Raw genomic sequence first — 19,514 nt, 5'->3', positions numbered from 1 at the left:
TCAGGATGTACATGATTAAAATGTTCTGCAAATTAAAGGATGATATAAGAGGACAAATACAGGTAGCAAAAAATCATTTTGATAGAGAGCTACATAAGCAAATGCAGGAAACAAAGAAATTAAAGGGATACAGATAGGAAACAACATGATTCTATACCTAAAACTAATAAATGAATTCAGCAAAGTTGCAGGCTATAAAATCAATACCCATAAATCAAATGCATTTCTGTATATCAGTAACTAATCTTCTGAAAGAGAAACTAAGAAAACAATCCCATTTACAATGCAAATGAAAACTACTCATTTCACTACAGTCAGAATGGCAGTTATTAAAATACAAGCAACAGTAAGTGTTGGCAAGGATGTGAGGAAAAAGGCACATCACATTCTATATTGATGGTGGAACTGCAAATTAGTACAACCAATCTAAAAAGCAGTATGGAGATGCCCTAAAAAAAACCTGAAATGGAACAACCATTTAACCCAGCTATCCCACCCCTTGCTCTATACCCAAAGGGCTTAAAAACAGCATACTACAGTGATGCAGCCACATCAATGTTTAACAGCACAATTCACAGTACACAAACTATGGAAGCAATCTAGATGTCCCTCAGTAGATGAATTGATAAAGAAACTCTGGTATATATATACACAATGGAATATTACTCAGCATTAAAAGAGAATAAAATCATGGCATTTGCAGATAAATGGATGGAATTGGAGAATATTATGCCAAGTGAAGTAAGCCAATCCCTGAAAACCAAAGGCTGAATGTTTTCTCTGATAAATGGATGCTGATCCATAATGGGGGTGGGAGTGGGGAGCATGGGAGGAATGCAGGAACTTTGATAGGGCAAAGGGGAGGGTGGAGAAGGTTGAGGATATGGGGGTAAGAAAGATGGTGGAATGAGATGGACATCATTACCCTAAGTACATACATAAAGACACAAATGGTGTGACTCTACTTTGTGTACTAAGAGAGAAATGAAAAATAGTACTCCATTTGTGTACTATGAACTGAAATGCATTCTGCTCTCATGTATAACAAATTAGAATAAATAAATAAATTTAAAAAAAGAAATGTGGTATATATACACAATGGAATATTACTCAGCCTTAAAGAAGAATGAAATTATGGTATTTGCAGGTGAATGGATGGAGCTGGAGAATATCATTCTAAGTGAAATAAGCCAATCTCAAAAAACCAAAGGTTGAATGTTTTCTTTGATAAGCAGATGCTGATCCATAATGGGATGGGGGTAAGGAAGAATGAAGAAACTTTGTATTGTGCAGAGAGGAGTGAGGGGAAGGGAGAGGGAATGGGAAGGACAGTGGAATGAGACAGACATTATTACCCTATGTGTATAATTACACTACTGGTGTGACTCTGTACCATGTACAGTCAGAGGAATGGGAAGTTGTGCTTCATTTGTGTAAAATATGTCAAAATGCATTCTACTGTCATGTATAACTAATTAGAATAAATTTTTTTTAAAAAAATCACTTCAATAAGGAGATTTAAGATTCTGAAAAGAAATCAAGTAGAAATCCTTGAAATGAAAGAATCAATAAACCAAATTAAAAATTCAATAGAAAGCCCAAACAACAGACTAGACCACTTGGAAGACAGGAGTTTCAGGCAATGAAGACAAAATATGTAATCTTGAAAATAATTTTGACCATGCAGAGAAGATGTTAAGAGACCATGAATATATCTTTCAAGAAATGTGGGATAATATGAAAAGACCAAAATTTAAGATTTATCAGGATAGATGAAGGCATAGAGATACAAACCAAAGGAATACACAGTCTTTTCAATAAAATACTATCAGACAATTTCCCAAACTTCCCAAAGAATGAGATGTAAAATCAAATACGGGACACTTACAGGACCTCAAATATACAATAGTACCAATGCACATTATTATGAAAATGCCTAACAGAATAAAATAAGGAATGAATTTTAAATCCTACCATAAAAATATGTCTCATTACATTTAGAGGGGAAACAATTTGGATCTCAGCTGATTTCTTAACCCAGATGCTCAAAGCTAAAAGCTCTCAGAAAAATATATACCAAGCTCTGGAGGAAAATATATGCCAACCAGGAAAACTATACCCAGCAAAATTAAGCTTCAGATTTGAAGATGAAATAAAAACCTTCCATGGTAAACAAAAGTTGAAAGAATTCACTACTAGGAAGCCTGAACTACAGAACATTCTCAGCAAAATTTTTTAAAAAGTGAAAACTAGCAAAGGGAGAAACTAAAGGAATAGTCAGTCAAAGGATAAACTAATTGAAATCAAAAGCCAGAAATGAACCAAAATGACTGGGAATACAAATCATACTGCAATAATAACTTTGAACATAAATGAAGTACAATCATCACAAAAGACAAAAACTGGCAGACTGGATTGAAAAACATATAAGGTAAAGTAGACTTTAAGCCATGTTAATCAGAAGGGACAAAGGGGGCATTTCATACCACTTAAAGGAATTATATATCATCAATACATAACAATTGTAAATATGCCTCAAACAATGGAGCATCTATGTACATCAAACAAACAAACAAACACCTTCTCAATTTCAAGACTCAAATAGAACCCAACATAATGATACTGGGTGACTTTAACACACCTCTTTCACCAATGGGTAGATCCTCCAAAAACGAAACAAAAACTATAGAGCTCTAATATAATTATTAATTTACACTTACCAGACATATATAGAATATTTCATACATAAGTGATACAACACACTTTTCAGCAGCACATGTATCCTTCTCTAAAGTAGACCACATTTTGTGCTGGGGTTTTAGCTCAGTGGTGGAACACTGGCCTAGCATGTGTGAGGCACTGAGTTCAATCCACAGCACCACATAAAACTAGATAAACAAAATAAAATTATTATTATGTCCATCTATAACTAAAAATATTTTAAAATAAAATAGACCAAATTTTAAGTCTATTTTATTTTAAATAAACAAAGCAACTCTTAGCAAATAAAAAATAATAGAGATAATACCTTTCATTCTATTTGATCATAATGGAATGAAATTAGAAATCAACAATAAAAAATAGAAACTAAAAAATAGAATCTAACACTGAATATACACTATTGAATGACAGATGGATGGCAGAAGAAATCAGGGATGAAATAAAAAATACTTAGAATAAATGAGAATAGTGACACAACATATCAAAATATCTGGGACACTATAAAGACAGCTTTAAGAGGAAAGTTCATTGCATTGAGCTCATTCATTAAAAGAATAGAAAATAGTCAAATAAATAACCTAATATTATATCACATAGCACTAGAAAAAGAGGAACAAATCAAGACCAAAGCATACAAGACAAGAAATTATTAAGGCCATAGCTATAATCAATGAAGTATAAACAAAAATTATTCAAAACAATTACAAAAAAGTTTTAACTTTGAATAAATAAATAAAATTGATAAACCCTTAGCCACACTAATGAAGAGAAAGAGAAAGAAAACTCAAATTACTAAAATTTGTGATGATTATTGCCATTTGACTGGAATAAGATGAAATCTTAGTGTAGTTTTATTTTTTTTAACTGGGGATTGAAACCAGGGATACATAACACTGAGCCAAATCCCTGCTCTTTTTATAGTTTATTTTTACACTGTCTCACTAAGTTGCTGAGGATTGCTTTGAACTCAAGGTCCTTCAGCATCAGCCTCCTGAGCCATTGGGATTACAAGCATGTACCACTATGCCAGCTCTTTGTATAGTCTTGATATGCACTGATTGCTAGAGATGTTGAGCATTATTTCTTATATTTGTTGGCCATTTTTTGTGTTTCTTCTTTTGAGAAGTTTCTTTTGAATTCTTTTGTCCATTTATTGATTGGGTTATTTGCTTTTGGTATTCAGTTTTTTGAGTTCTTTATGTATTATGAAAATTAATCCCTTATCAAAGGAGTAGGTAGCCAAAATTTCTCTAGTCTGTAGTCTCTCTTCTCATGCTCTTAATCACTTCCTTTGCTGTGCAGAAGCTTTTAGTTTGATGGTATCCAACTTACTGATTCTTGGTTTTATTTCTTGCACTTGAGGGTCTTATCAAGGAAGTAGGTGCCAGCACCTATATGATGGAATATGAACACTATGTTTTATTCTAGCAATCGCAAGGTTTCTGGTCTAATTCCTAAGTCTTTTATCTGTATCAATTTGGATTTTCTACAGGGTGAGAAATAGGAGTCTCATTTTTTAAAATATATCTTTCCAGTATTCCCAGTACCTTTTGTTTAAAAGACTGTCTTTTCTCCAAAATACATTTTTGGAATCTTTGTCAAGCATCAGATGGCTGTAGGTAGGTGGATTTGTCTCTGTGTCTTCTATTCTGTTCCATTGGTCTTCACGTCTACTTTGATGCCAATATCATGCTGGTTTTATTGCTATAGCTCTGTAGTATAATTTCAGATCAGGTAATGTGATGCCTCCTGCTTTGCTATTCTTTCTCAGTATTGCTTTGGTTATTCTGGGTCTTTTATTCTTCCAAATGAATGTAAGAATTGTTTTATCTCATTCTGTGAAGAATTCATTGGTATTTTGATGGGGATTGCAGCGAATATATTTCTTAGGATACTATGGTCATTTTGACAATATTAATTCTGCCTATCTAAGAATGTGGAATATCTTTCAATATTGTACAGTCTTTTCCAATTTCTTTCCTCAACATACTACAATTATTACTGTAGAGTTCTTTTACCTCCTTAGTTAGATTAATTCCCAAGTATTTCATTATTATGTTTTTTAGGTTATTATGAATGGGATGGTTTTCCTGAGTTCTTCCTCAGCTGAATCAATGTTGGAGTGTAGGAAAGCTATTGATTTTATGGGTGTTGATCTTGTATTTTGCTTGTATTTTGCTGAACGTTTAACCTCTAGAAGTCTACTGGTGGAGTTTTGGGGATCTTCTAGATATAGGATCATGTCATTGGCAAAGAAAGATAGTTGGACTTCTTTTCCTATTTGTATCCCTTTGATTTTTTTCTTGCCTCCTGGTTTTGTCTTATGTTTTGAGGACTACATTGAATATAAGTGGTGAGAGTGGACATGCTTGTCTTGTTCCTCATTTAAAAGAAAAGGTTTTTAGTGTGTTTTCTATTCAGTATGATGATGGCTTTGGGTTTTTCATAAATGGCCTGTACAATGTTGAGGAAGGTTCCTTCTCCAGCATATGCAAGGGTACTTTTTAATGATTGGGTACTGGATTTAATCAAAGGCCTTTCCCCCATCTATTGAGATGCTCATGTAATTCTTGTCCTTAATTCTGTTTAAGTGATGAATTACATTTATTGATTTGCATATGTTGAACCAAACTTACATCTCTGGAATTAAACCTATTTGATTATGATGTGTTGACTTTTCTGTGTGTGTTTTTTAATCAGTTTGCTAGTATCTTATTAAAGATATTTATATCTATGTTCATCAGGGATACTGGTCTGTAGTTTTCTTTCCTTGATGCACTTTGTGTGGTTTTAGTATCAGGGTTATACTAGTTTCATACAATATATTTGGCTGTTCCCTTTCAATTTCATGGAATAATTTGAGAAAGACTGGTGTAGTTCTTCTGTAAAGGTCTGGTAGAGCTCAGTTGAGAATCCATCTGGTCCTGGGCTTTTTTGGAAGGTGTTTAATTTCTGTTCCAATTTCATTACTTGATAGTGGTCTGTTTAGGTTTTCTTTATCTTTCTTGTTCCATTTGGGAAGGTCATATGTGTCTATAAATTTGTCAATGTCATCTAGATTTTCCAGTTCATTGAAGAATAAATTTTCAAATAGGTTCTAATTATCCTTGGAATTTCAGTAGAGTCTGTAGTAATATCTTCTTTATCATCTTTAATTGTATTGATTTGGGTTTTCTCTTTCTTTTCACTAGTTTGGTTATCAATCTTTTTTAAAAATCACACAATATTTTTAATTGCCAAATGAAAATAGAATATAATCAATGTGTACAATGTGATTATTTCATAATATATATTGTGTAATGACTGTCACAATCAAATTAATTAACCATCACTATTGATGCTGTATGGCAAATCTTCAGAATTTATTCATCTTATAACTGAAAATTTGTTCCTTTGACTAACATCTTTCCATTTCTCCCACACCTCAGTCCCTGAGAAATATAGTTTCTCTGCTTATATTATTCATCTTTTTTATGCTCTGTATGTAATTGAGGCCTTGCATATAAGACCTCAATAAAAGTTTATATATTAGTATTCTTACTTTTCAGTTGAGGAAACAGAGATTAAACAAATTTTGACTCAAGAGTGGATAAGTTGCCTTAATCAAAAGCAAACCCTGTCAACTATTTATTTTAGTGATTCTCTCACAAGTGAAACTTAAAAACCAAGCATTCATGTGCCCATAATCAACACATAGCCACATCTCTCTTCCAAACTGCTCACCATCCCACTTTCTCTGTTTGCATAATCTAGGGACATGCTACTCCTTCCCAACACTTCTTAGAAAAAAAGGAGTGGTACAGTCAAGAGAAAATCATTTCCAAGAGAAAATGTTCTAGTTCTAGTTTATGGTGCCTGGAATTTCATAATTTGCAGTTCCAAAGATGTTTCTAAAAAGCTAATCTTATGGGGTTACTTATCTATTAAAACTATTATTTTATCTATTATCTTTGTTAATTCTCCAAAGACTTCAGGATAAATATCTTAGTCCCTGACTTTTAGTACCTCCAGAATCATTTCTTGGAATCTTCCCATATATTTGTTGAATCATTCACAGTTCCATACTCTCTCACCTTTGAGCATTTTTGAATATTTCTTTCTCTCAACTCTCCACCTAATCCCTATCCATTTTCTTTGTCTAGTTATTTTATGTTCTCCAGGACTTAGTGTAGAAGTCATCTGCAGAAGTCTTCCAGATGCTCCCAGGTTCAGATAAGTCTCTGTTCTCTTTCATACTTTGGAATTCTTACCCAATTCCATACTAGCCCTACTTATTATTGGATTACCTGTTTACTCTTTTCCTCCTGGGCCCTAACCTCCTTGGACTATAAGGCACCTTAAATATAGTAGTTGTCTTGTCCTGCAGGAAGGGTAGGATGAATCTTTTTTTGTTCTTAAAGTTGGTTCTTTTTGGTTATATATGACAGTAGAACCTATTATCCAAGCATGGAATATATCTTATTCTAATTCAGAACCCAGTACATCTCCTTCTCCCCTCTCTCCACCCTCTTCTCCCTTCCCTCTATTGATCTTTCTGCCATTTATCCATAGTTATTTTTTAAATTAATTTCTTATGGATGTATATGATGGTGATGAAATTTATGTCAGATTCATTTTACTGTCTTTCCTTTTCCTATTTCCCCTCCCCTCCCTTCATTTCCCCTTGTCTACTCTAGTGAACTTCTATTCTCTTGCCCCTCTCTTATTGAGGGTTAGCTTCCTCATGTTAGAAAAACATTTTACCTTTGGCTTCTGGGGATTGGCTCATTTCACTTATCATGACAGTCTCCAGATCTATTTACTAGAAAATGTCATAAAGTCTTTCTTCTTAATGATTGGATAATACTCCATGTGTATTATATATGCCACATTTTCTTGATCCTTTCATCTGTTGAAGGGCAGCTAGGTTGGCTTAGCTATTGTGAATTGTGATTTTATAAACATTGATATGGCTGTGTCACTGTAGTATGCTGATTTTAAATTCTTTGAATATATATCAAAGAGGGGCTGGGGATGTGGCTCAAGCAGTAGCACGCTCGCCTGGCATGCATGCGGCCCGGGTTCGATCCTCAGCACCACATACCAACAAAGATGTTGTGTCCGCCGAGAACTAAAAAAAATAAATAAATAAATATTAAAAATTCTCTCTCTCTCTCCTTAAAAAAAAAAAGAATATATATCAAGGAGTGGGATAACTGGGTATAATGGTGGTTCAATTCCTAGGGTTTTTTTTTTTTTTTGAGGAAACTCCATACTGCTTTGCAGAGTGGTTGTACCAGTTTGCAGCCCCACCAATAATGTATGAGTGTAACCTTTTCCCATATCTTCACCAACATTTATTGTTACTTGTATTCTTGATAATTGCCATTCTAACTGGAGTGAGATGGCATCTCAGTGTGGTTTTAATTTGAATTTACTACTTTCTAGAGATGTTGAACATTTTTTTCATATATATGTTGACATTTCTTAGAAATAAAAGAAGAAATCTTTGAGAAGTGTCTGTTTAGTTCCTTTGTCCACTTATTGATTGGTCTATTTGTTGTTAGTGTTTTTTTCTTTGTGTGTGTGTGTGTGTGTGTGTGTGTGTGTGTGTGTGTTTTGGTGTTAAGTTTTAAAATTTCTTTGTATATCCTGGATATTAATGCCCTATCTGAGGTGCAGGTGGCAAAGATTTTCTCCCATTTTGTAGGCTCTCTCTTCTCTTCATGTTCTTGATTGTTTAATTTGCTGTGGAAAATGTTTCAATTTGATGCCATACTATTTATTGATTTTTGATTACACTTTTTGTATATTGGGAGTCTTATTGGATTTATCAATTTTATCTTGTTGAAAACCATCTTTTCATTATATCTGTGCTGTGCATTTTTTATATTCTCAATTTTGATAATTTTGGTTCTGATCCTAGTCATTTTCTGTCTTCTACTAGCTTGGAAATTAGTTTTTTCCTTCTTATTCTAAGAACTTGGGGTGGAGCATAAACTTATTTGGGATCTCTCTATTTTTTTAAATATAGGCCCTCAGTGGTATAAATTTTCCATCTTAGAAATGCTCTCATATTGTCCCAGAGATTTTCATATGTTGTATCTCTAGTCTCATTAGTTTCTAATAATTTCTTGATTTCTACTAACTTCTTTGATCTATTCTTCATTTAGAAACCATGTGTTTATATTTTTCTATTATTTTTCTTGCTATTGATTTCTACCTTAATTCCACTATGATCTGATGGGATTTTAATAATTTTTAAATATATGGTAAGATTTGCTTTGTGACCTAACTTGGAAAAAGTTCCGTGTGCTGCTAATAAGAAGGGAGATTCAGCTGTTTTGAGTGGAGATATTCTGTAGATATCTGCTAGGTCCACTTGATTTCCAGTATTATTAGGTTGGAGACATCTTTATTGATTTTATGTTTTGATGACCTGTCTATTGGTGATAAGAGTATGTTGAAATCACTCTGTATTATTGTGTTGAGGTCTATCTTTAGATTTAGTGTCATGGGTGTTTTGCCTATGAGTCTCCTTTTAAGAGAATATAGCTCAATATTGCTTTTTGATCCAATCTGCTAATTTATGTCTTTTAATTGGGAATTTGGGACCCTTAACATTTCATGTTAGTATGGATGTGGGATTGTGTTTTCCTTTTTTGCTGTTTTTAATCCTGTCTTGATTCTCCTTCAGTAGATAGATTACTCTCCTATTAAACTTCCTCTGTTTGGGAGCTCTGGGATTTGTTTTTCAGTTCCTCTGAGTGCAGTTTATCTCTGAGTATCCTTTGTAGTGTTAGCCTGGTGCTCATAATTTCTTTTAGTATTATCATGGAAAATTTTTATGTCCCCCTTGAATTTGAAGCTGAGCCTTTCTGAGTATACTAACCTTGGCTAGAAGTTGTTTTAAGTTCTTTTATAGTTTGGAACATCTCAATTCAGGCCCTCCTTGAGGTTAGGATCTGATTGGAGATGTCAGATGTGAGCCAAATCAGTTTGCCTCTAACTATGACTTGACATTTCTCTCTTGCAGCTTTTAATACTCTTTCCTTATTTTCTATAATAGGCATTTTGATTATGGTATGCCTTGGAGAGTTTCTAATTTGAATAGGTCTATTTGGGATACTGTAAGCCTCTTATATGTGGATATATCTCTCTCATTTCTGATATGGGAGAATTTTTCTGTAACTATTTCCTTTATGCCTTTAGCTTGTATCTCCATGTTCTATTCTATCCCAATGATTCTCAGGTATTGTGTCTTGATGTTGTTCCAGATTTCTTATATCTTTTGATTATGTTCTATTATTTTTCCCTTTATTATTTTATGTATTCAACTTCATGTGTCCTGTCTGTAGGGCCTGAGGTTCTGTCTTCAAGGGCTAAAGTTCTATTTTCTATCTTTTTAAAAATTTAATTGATTTTATTTTTTTAAATACATGACTGCGGAATGTATTACAATTCTTATTACACAATTTTTCATATCTTTGTATATAAAGTATAATCACACCAATTCATGTCTTTATACATGTACTTTTTTGGCATTACAATTCTTATTACACATATATATACCACAATTTTTCATATCTCTGTTTGTATATAAAGTATGTTGACACCCAATTTGTGTCTTCATACATGTACTTTGGATAATCATGTCCATCATATTTCACCATCCTTGTTAATCTTTTGCCCCCTCCCTTTTCTTCCCACCCCTCTTCCCTATCTAGAATTCATCTATTCCTCCCATGCTCCACCCCCCACCCCACTATGAGTCAGCCTCCTTATATCAGGGAAAACACTCAACATTTGTTTTCTTTTGGGGGGATTGGCTAACTTCACTTAGCATTATCTTCTCCAATGCCATCCATTTTTATCTGCAAATGCCATGATTTTATTCTCATTTATTGCTGAGTAATATTCCATTGTGTATATATGCCACATTTTTGTAATCCATTCATCCACTGAAGGGCATCTAGATTGGCTCCACAGTTTAGCTATTGTGAATTGTGCTGCTATAAACATTGATGTGACTGTGTCCCTGTAGTATGCTGTTTTTAAGACCTTTGGGTATAGTCTGAGGAGAGGGATAGCTGGGTCATATGGTGGTTCCATTCCCAGATTTCCAAGGAATCTCCATAATGCTTTCCATATTGGCTGCACCAATTTGCAGTCCCACCAGCAATGTATGAGTGTATCTTTTTCCCCACATCCTTGCCAACATTTATTGTTGTTTGTCTTTCATAATAGCTGCCATTCTGACTAAAGTGAGATGATAGAGTAGTTTTGATTTGCATTTCTCTTATTGCTAGAGATGATGAGCATTTTTTCATATATTTGTTGATTGAGTATATATTCTCTTCTGAGATGTGTCTGTTCAGGTCCTTGGCTCATTTGTTGATTGGATTATTTATTTTTTTTTTTTTTGGTGCTTGGATTTTTGAGTTCTTTATACACCCTAGAGATTAATGCTCTATCTTATGTGTGAGGAGTAAAAATTTGCTCCCAGGATGTAGGCTTTCTGTTCATCTCACAGATTGTTTCTTTTGCTGAAAAGAAACTTTTTAGTTTGATTCCATCCCATTTATTGATTCTTGGTTTTAATTCTTGTGCTATAGGAGTCGTGTGTGTGTGTGTGTGTGTGTGTGTGTGTGTGTGTGTGAGAGAGAGAGAGAGAGAGAGAGAGAGAGAGAGAGAGAATTTTTTAATATTTATTTTTTAGTTTTCAGTGGACACAACATCTTTATTTTATTTTATTTTTTGTGGTGCTGAGGATTGAACCCAGCGCCTTGCACATGCCAGGAGAGCGTGCTACTGCTTGAGCCACATCCCTAGCCTAATCCCACATGATGAATATTAGGGCCTACTTTTTCTTCTAATAGACACAGAGTCTCTGGTTTAACTCCAAGGTCCTTGATCCATTTTGAGTTAAGTTTTGTGCATGGTGAGAAATAGGGGTTTAATTTTATTTTGTTGCATATGGATTTCCAGTTTCCCAGCATCATTTGTTGAAGATGCTATCTTATCTCTAGAGCATGTTTTTGGCACCTTTGGTCTAATATAAGATAATTGTAATTTTGTGAGTTATTCTCTGTGTCCTCTATTCTGTACCATTGGTCTACCAGTATGTTTTGGTGCCAATACCATGCTATTTTTGTTACTATTGCTCTGTAGTATAGTTTAAGGTCTGGTATAGTGATGCCACCTTCTTCACTCTTCCTGCTAAGGATTGCTTTAGCTATTCTGGGTTTATTATTTTTCCATATGAATTTCATGATTGCTTTTTCTACTTCTATGAGGAATGCCGTTGGGATTTTGATCAGAATTGTATTAAATCTGTATAGTGCTTTTGGTATTATTTTGATAATATTAATTCTGCCTATCCGAGAGCAAGGTAGATCTTTCCATATTCTAAGGTCTTCTTTGATTTCTCTCTTTAGGGTTCTGTAATTTTCATTGTATAGATCTTTCACCTCTTTCATTAAGTTGATTACCAAGTATCTATTTTTTTTAAGGTCATTGTGAATGGGGTAGTTTTCGTCTTTTCCTTCTCAGAGGATTTGTCACTGATATACAGAAATGCCTTTGATTTATGGGTGTTGATTTTATATCCTGCTACTTTGCTGAATTCATTTACTAGTTCTAAAAGTTTTCTGGTGGAGTTTTTTGGTTCTTCTAGGTATAGAATCATATCGTCAGCAAATAGTGCTAATTTAAATTCTTCTTTCTGTATACATATCTCTTTAATTTCTTTCATTTGTCTAATTGCTCTGGCCAGTGTTTCAGGATTATGTTGAATAGAAGTGGTGAAAGGGGGCATCCCTGTCTGTTCCAGTTTTTAGAGGGAATGCCTTCAATTTTTCTCCATTTAGAATGATGTTGGCTTGAGGCTTAGCATAGGTAGCCTTTAGGATGTTATGATATGTTCCTGTTATCCCTAGTTTTTCTAGTGTTTTGAACACAAAGGGTGCTGTATTTTGTCAAATGCTTTTTCTGCATATTTTGAGATGATTATATGATTCTTACCTTTGAGTCTATTGATGTGATAAATTTCATTTATTGATTTCTGTATGTTGAACCAAACTTGCATCCCTGGAATGAATCCCACCTATCATGGTGCACAATCTTTTTGATATGTTTTACTATTCGATTTGCCAGAATTTTATTTTATGTCAATTTTTGCATCTATGTTCATTAGAGATATTGGCCTGAAGTTTTCTTTCTTTGATGTGTCTTTGCTTGGTTTTGCAATCAGGGTGATATTGGCCTCATAGAATGAGTTTGGAATTACTGCCTCTTTTTCTATTTCCTGAAATAAGTTAAAGAGTATTGGTATTAGTTCTTCTTTAAAGATCTTGTAGAACTCGGCTGTGTATCCATCTGGTCCTGAGCTTTTCTTGGTTGGTAATCTTCTGATGGCTTCTTGTGTTGTGGTCAATTTGACTCTTGAACTTGAGAAGAGTTTTGTTTTTTTTTTTATGAACATAGATACACCATTGTTTGGGGCATATATATTTATGATTGTTATGTCTTGTTGGTGTGTGGTTCCCTTGAGCAGTATGTAATGTCCATCTTTATCCCTTTTGATTAACTTTGGCTTGAAGTCTACTCTATTTGATATGAGGGTGGAAACTCCTGCTTGCTTCCACAGTCCATGTGAGTGGTATGATTTTTCCCAACCTTTCACCTTCACTCTGTGTATGTCTTTTACTATCAGATGAGTCTCCTGGAGGCAGTATATTGTTGGGTCTTTTTTTAAAAAATCCAATCTGCTAGCCTATGTCTTTTGATTGGCGAGTTTAAGCCTTTAACATTTAGGGTTATTATTGAGACATGGTTTGTATTTCCAGCCATATTTGTTTATTTTTGTTATTTAACTTGACTTGGTTTTCCTCTTTGATTAGTTTTTCATTTAGTATACTACCTCCCTCTGCTGATTTTCATTGTTGTTTTTCATTTCCTCTTCATGGAATATTTTGCCAAGGATGTTTTGTAGTACCAGTTTTCTATTTATAAATTCTTTTGTTTATCATGGAAGGTTTTTATTTCACTTCAAGTCTAAAGCTTACTTTTGCTGAATACAAGATTCTTGGTTGGCACCATTATCTTGATTCTTTAAACTACTAAAATTATAAAAAAAAAAAAGAAAGAAAAGAAAACTCATCAACATAGAATTCTTTACCTAGCAAAGATACCCTTCAAAAATGAGGTGAGGTAAAATATTTTAGACACATAGGTTGAGAAAGTTCATGGTTGCTAAAACTTCACTATAATATTAAAACAATGTTTCCCAGGCAAAAGGAAAATAACAGATATATAGAAAATAATGAAGAGTATCAAAAATTGTAAATATGTGGATACATATAAATGACTTTTTCTTCCTGTAGTTTCCTTAAAAAGACAGATGATCACCTAAATCAAAAATAATAGCATTGTTAGATGGTTTGTTAATGTAGATAGAAGTAAAAGAAAGAATAGATGCAACAGTAAAAGGATGGGGTAGGGAGAAACAAATTGAATTATATTGTTGTTAGTTTCATATTTGTGAAGTAACATGTCATATGGTAAAATGTGAAGTAGGAAGGATGAAATAGGAAGTAATATGAAGGTCAGATATGAAGTGTGAAATGATATAATATTAACTCTAACTTTGGTAAGTTAAAGGAGGCATATTGTTAGCCCTAGAAAAATTACTGAATAATAATAAAAATAAGGAGTATAGCTAAAGAGCCAATAAATATGAGATAATAAACATTTAAGTTATGCAAAATAAAGCAATAAAGCTACAGAGGAATTAAAAATAGAACAAATAGAAAACAAATAATATGATGAACTTTAAACCAGACATATCAACAATTACATGAAATATAAATGGACTAAATAAATATAAAAGGCCAATGCTGTCAGACTAGATAACATAGGAAGACCTGACATGTGCTGTCTAAGAAATGCACTTTAAAGATAAAAACACAGGGCTGGGGATGTAGTTCGGAGGTAGAGTGCTTGTCTAGCAGGTGTGCAGCCCTGGTTTGATCCCCAGCATAATAAACAGATTGAAAGTTAAAAAAAGGCAGTGCTTAGAGATAAGGTTATGGCTTTAAATGCCTATTACGATACAAATAGAATGCATTATATAGAGTACATAATAACAAAGCATTTTAAGACAACAGAGTACTATTAGAGATATCAGGACATCTCATAGTTAAAAGACTTATCAGAAAGACATAAAGGTTATATATATATATATATAAATGAAGTGGGAAAGTTAATAATACTCTAAATAGAACAATACATTAAACCCACCAATTACAAAATGCACTTTTTTCCAAGTACATAAGGAATATTCACAAAGATAGATCACATGCTGGGTTATAAAATGAATCTCAAAAAATTTCAAAGGGTTAAAATTTTATGGAGTATTTTCTCTGATCACAATAATAAAAATCAAGTAACAATTAGATACCTAGAAAATTCCCAAATTCTTTGAAATTAAACAGCAGACTTCTAAATAATTCATGCATCAAAAAAGAAATGATGAGAGAAATTATAAAATATTTTGAATTCAATAGTAATTAAAATAATGCACATCAAAATGTATGGGATGCATCTAAAGCAGTGCTTAGAGATAAGGTTATGGCTTTAAATGCCTATATAAGTGGGAAAGAAATTGGAATCAGTTATCCAAGTTTTCAACTCCAGAATCTGGAAAAAGAAAAAAAAAGTTAAACTCAAAACAATTAGGAGGAAGTAAATAACAAACATTAGAACAGAAAGCAATTAAATAGAAAAACAAACTAAATGGCATAAAACACATTTTTATTTTTATTTTTTTCTTCCATATTTTTGGTGTATTATAATTACACATGGTAGTGGGATCTGTTGTTACATATTCATACATGGTATGATAAAACAATATAATCTGGTTAATATCATTCCCTAGTATTTCCCCTCCTCCTTCCCCCTGTTCCATTTCCTCTACTTTACAGGTCTCCCTTCAGTTTTTATGAGATTCCCCTTCACGCTTTTCCCTCCTTTTTCCCTCTCTAGCTTCCACATATGTTTATTCATTCATCCACTTATGGACACCTAGGCTAGTTCCACAATTTAGCTATTGTGAATGGTGCTACTATGACTATAGGTATGCATGTACTGTTATAGTACACTGACTTTAATTCTTTAGGATCAATACCGAGGAGTGGTGTAGCTGGGTCATATGGTGGTTCTATACCTAGTCTTTGAGGAGTCTCCGTACTGATTTCCATTTATAATCCTACCAACAGTGTAAAATAAGTATACATGTGATATAACTACACTCTGACTGAAATCATTGCACTGCCCCCCTAATTGTGATCTGATCCATTTCTCAACCATCTCTGCTTCCAAATATTATTATAGTATTCATTTTCCTTCAGTTAATGAATAATTGGTCATAGAGGTAGGATCTGGGGAAAAAAAGAGAGGAAACTGCTCAATTTTAGGAAATTATGGGGCAGAGAGAAAATGATTTGCTGAAATATTGCCATGGCCCAACACATCAGATACACAAAATTCCTTTAGAACTGGGTATCCTAGAAGCAAAGTCAGGAAGTAAGAATAAGAGGAACAGGAGGACATTTTCATGTGGACTTCCAGATGTGCTCACTATTGTTCTTCATATTCCACAGACCCAGAAAAGAGCTGCCAGCCAGTACTGGAGACTCTGCGTCAGGCCATGGATGGCACTGTGTATGCCCACAGCACCTTGGAATTGCAGACACTGCAGCCTATAGTCAACTTCCTTGCCACTGCCACAGTGCCAGGATGCTGTGAGCGCCCACTCTGCCCACGCCTCTCTCGTCTCTTCACAGTGCTGGCCCTAGAGAGCATGACCCAGGCTACCATGCTGAGCAGACATGTGCCTAGCCTCCAAGCCTGGCTTGAGCGCTTCCCCTTTGTGGAGAGAGAGAGTGTTTTGGCAAGAGCCCTGGTCCGGGCCTCAGTAGAGGCCTGGGAGGCTATGTGTAACTCCTTCATGCCTTCACCCCTCCACCCACACTACCACTTCTCTCTGCACTCTGTGAGCCATCTTTTGGGAAGCCTGCAGCTATTGCCTACCAGAATAGGCTCACGGGGTTTCGTAGATTTTCCCAACCACCAGGAGCACTTGCGCCTTGTATCAGGCTTGCGTGGCACTCGCCTAACTACTATGATGGCTATGCGGAGCATGGTGCGTCTTTGGTTACATGAGGCACAGAGAACTTTTTGTGACCGGTTGAACAGCCCTAAGGAACGCTCTTTCTGTGCCAAGCTGCTCCTAGAAGTAGCTCAGAATGTTTTCTGTGGTGGGCCAGGGCCCCAGTACTTGGACAAGGACCTTGAGGAGGAGGAGGAGGAGGAGGAGGAGAGGGTACCTGAAGTGGAATCTGAAGGGGAGTTGGCCCAGTGGGAGGACTTAAGCAATAGTAATAGTGAAACAGATGAGGAAGAGGATCCCTATGGCCTTCAAGCCACAGCAGGCTTACATTCCAGGGAACCAAGTCTAGCACCATCCATAAGGCCAGTACAAAGGGAGATTATAGAAAGCACAAGTCACAAGATACAGCAGGAGGAAAGCAAAAGGGCTTCTCACAATGAGTTCCAGTCAAAGAAATCCAAGAGTTCGTTGCAGAAATCACCCCAGATAGACCTGATTTCACCCCTGTTGTTACCAGTATTACTACTCTGTCCCCAGGAAAAGCCCTCAGATCTGGTCTTCAGTCAAGAGTTGATACTGGGATCCAACTCTGAGAGCCCCAACTTATACCTGGAACGGCAGTGGGAGAGCCTGGAAAAACAGTTGTCCACCTCAGCTGCTCAGCTGGGGCTGAGCCCCCACCTTGCCTGGTGCCACTCCATGGCCCAGCATGTGGCCCGCCTGGTCCGAGTTCTGGCCAAGCCCAGGCAGCATGGCCTATTGCTTTCAGGAACTCTGGGTACTGGGCGCTGTACTGCCATCACTCTGGCCTCTAACATTTGTCAGGCCCGCCTCTTCCATCTGCCATCTAGATCAGAGGAGGAAATTCTCCAGTGTTTGAGAGATGCCAGCTGGCATGCTGGCATATTAAACCAGCCAGTGGTATTACTGGTACCCAAGAGTGTGGATCTCACTACCCTCCATCACCTAGTAGCCCTGGCAACCTCAGGCAGTTTCCCTGACCAGTACACAGATGCAGATCTGGACAATATTGAAGAACATGTACCGATGGAGAACCTTGATATCGAAAACAACACTAAGAAGGGAGTGGCATTGCAGTGGTAAGTCCTAAAGCCCCATACCTGGGTCTGCTCTGCTCTTACTCTGTCCTGCCCAAAAGGCTATAAGGAAATCTATGTGCTATTGTGAAGGCTCTTAAGATGAGGGCTAAGTGGTCAGGATTGGAACTGGGACCCGGTAGAGCAAACGGGATAAGAAGAAGACAGCCGCTGACTGACTCCTGGCCCACAGGTTCTACCAGCAAGTGTGTAGCCACCTGCACATGTTTTTCCTGATGGGAGATTACCAGGCCCACAAGCAGCTGCCCTCTACCCTTTACCTGAGGCTCGTTCAACTAGCCACTGCCAGCATTGACTACTATGAACCCTGGGACCAAACTTCCTTAGTCAGGGTAGCCCAGCACCACCTGGAGGGTGCTCAGAGTCTACCCCTTGATGATGGTGAGCCTTTTTCTTGACCCTACCAGTCATTTCAACTAGGTTCTAATTAGGATTATTACCTAGGCCAGTGTCTGTCTATCTCTGATTCTCATGTGTGTGTGTGTGTGTGTGTGTGTGTGTGTGTGTTTGTGTGTGTGTTTGTGTGTTTACTGAGCTCCCTTCACATTTTCTAACCTCCTTTCCTGAGCTAGAATAGAAACTCTTACCTTTCCCACTTTCCTATGGGCTTACAAGTCCAGGCTAAAGCCATACCCATTGCAGACTGCTTGAAGTACCCAGATCTCCAGGCCTCTATTTCCAGTGTGGCCAAAGCCATGGCCCTCATCCACCTTTCGGCTGCCTACTACCATGAGCATCTGTGCCCTGCATTGCCACTTGTCACCCCCAAGACTTTCCTAGACCTTCTGGACACCTTCATGCTGCTGCAGCGACAGATGACCCTTAAGTTAAAGAATAGGGCCCAGCGGTAAGTGGCCCCATTCCCTGAAGTTTACCTCCTTATGCCCCTGAAGTCCACTCACTGTGTGGTGCATTGTACCTTCAGAATCTATAATGCCCTAGAGAATCTGAAAAGGCTGATTGAGCAGCACAGTACCCACAACAACCTGGTCTCCATTTTGGAACAGCAGCTAAAAGGCTCTCAGCAGGTAAGAGGGAGAAGACTGTCAGATTCATAAGGTTGTGTTAATGCAGAGTACAAAAGAAAAGTTGGAAGGAACCAATGAGAGTGAAGCTTAGTTCTGATTTCCCTAAAGTCCCTCTTAATTTCTCCAGGTGATCTCTCTAATCCTGACTATCTAATCCTTAAGAACTCTGGCTCAAAAGTTTTATGACACAGCTGAGACTAGATTGATTCTTCATAATACATGAAACTCAAGTGTCTGCTTCTGGTAGCTCCGCGTGTCTTGACTATGTGAAGTTCAGTGTGATCCCAAGATCTCCATATACACTCATGAGGGATTCAGCAGGGATATCAATATCATGGCCACCTCCCACTCTTATCATTTTCCCTTGAATTCACTAGCATTGCTAGTCAGATCATCTCTTGTATTCATCTTTTTTCCTTATACCACTTTGTCCTATACCTCTTTCTTCCAAAAAGCACCAAATATATAAGGCTGTGTATACTAGGGAGATGTGAATGG

General features: G+C 36.1%; 1 protein-coding gene across 1 annotated transcript in view; it reads left to right on the top strand.

The window, feature by feature from the left end:
- Dnhd1 (dynein heavy chain domain 1) overlaps positions 1 to 19,514 on the top strand; it is an 86,857-nt gene that overhangs the window by 53,886 nt on the left and 13,457 nt on the right. The window contains exons 24-27 of the mRNA XM_078044919.1: positions 16,362 to 17,970; positions 18,161 to 18,369; positions 18,631 to 18,835; positions 18,914 to 19,016. Of these exons, the coding sequence (XP_077901045.1) occupies positions 16,362 to 17,970; positions 18,161 to 18,369; positions 18,631 to 18,835; positions 18,914 to 19,016 (2,126 nt within the window). The remainder of the gene's footprint in view (positions 1 to 16,361; positions 17,971 to 18,160; positions 18,370 to 18,630; positions 18,836 to 18,913; positions 19,017 to 19,514) is intronic.

The sequence above is a fragment of the Ictidomys tridecemlineatus genome, chromosome 4 (assembly GCF_052094955.1).
Source record: "Ictidomys tridecemlineatus isolate mIctTri1 chromosome 4, mIctTri1.hap1, whole genome shotgun sequence".
NCBI classification, from domain to species: Eukaryota; Metazoa; Chordata; class Mammalia; order Rodentia; family Sciuridae; genus Ictidomys; species Ictidomys tridecemlineatus.
The sequence above is the reverse complement of the archived record's forward strand: the minus strand, read 5'-3'. Positions and strand labels throughout refer to the sequence as shown.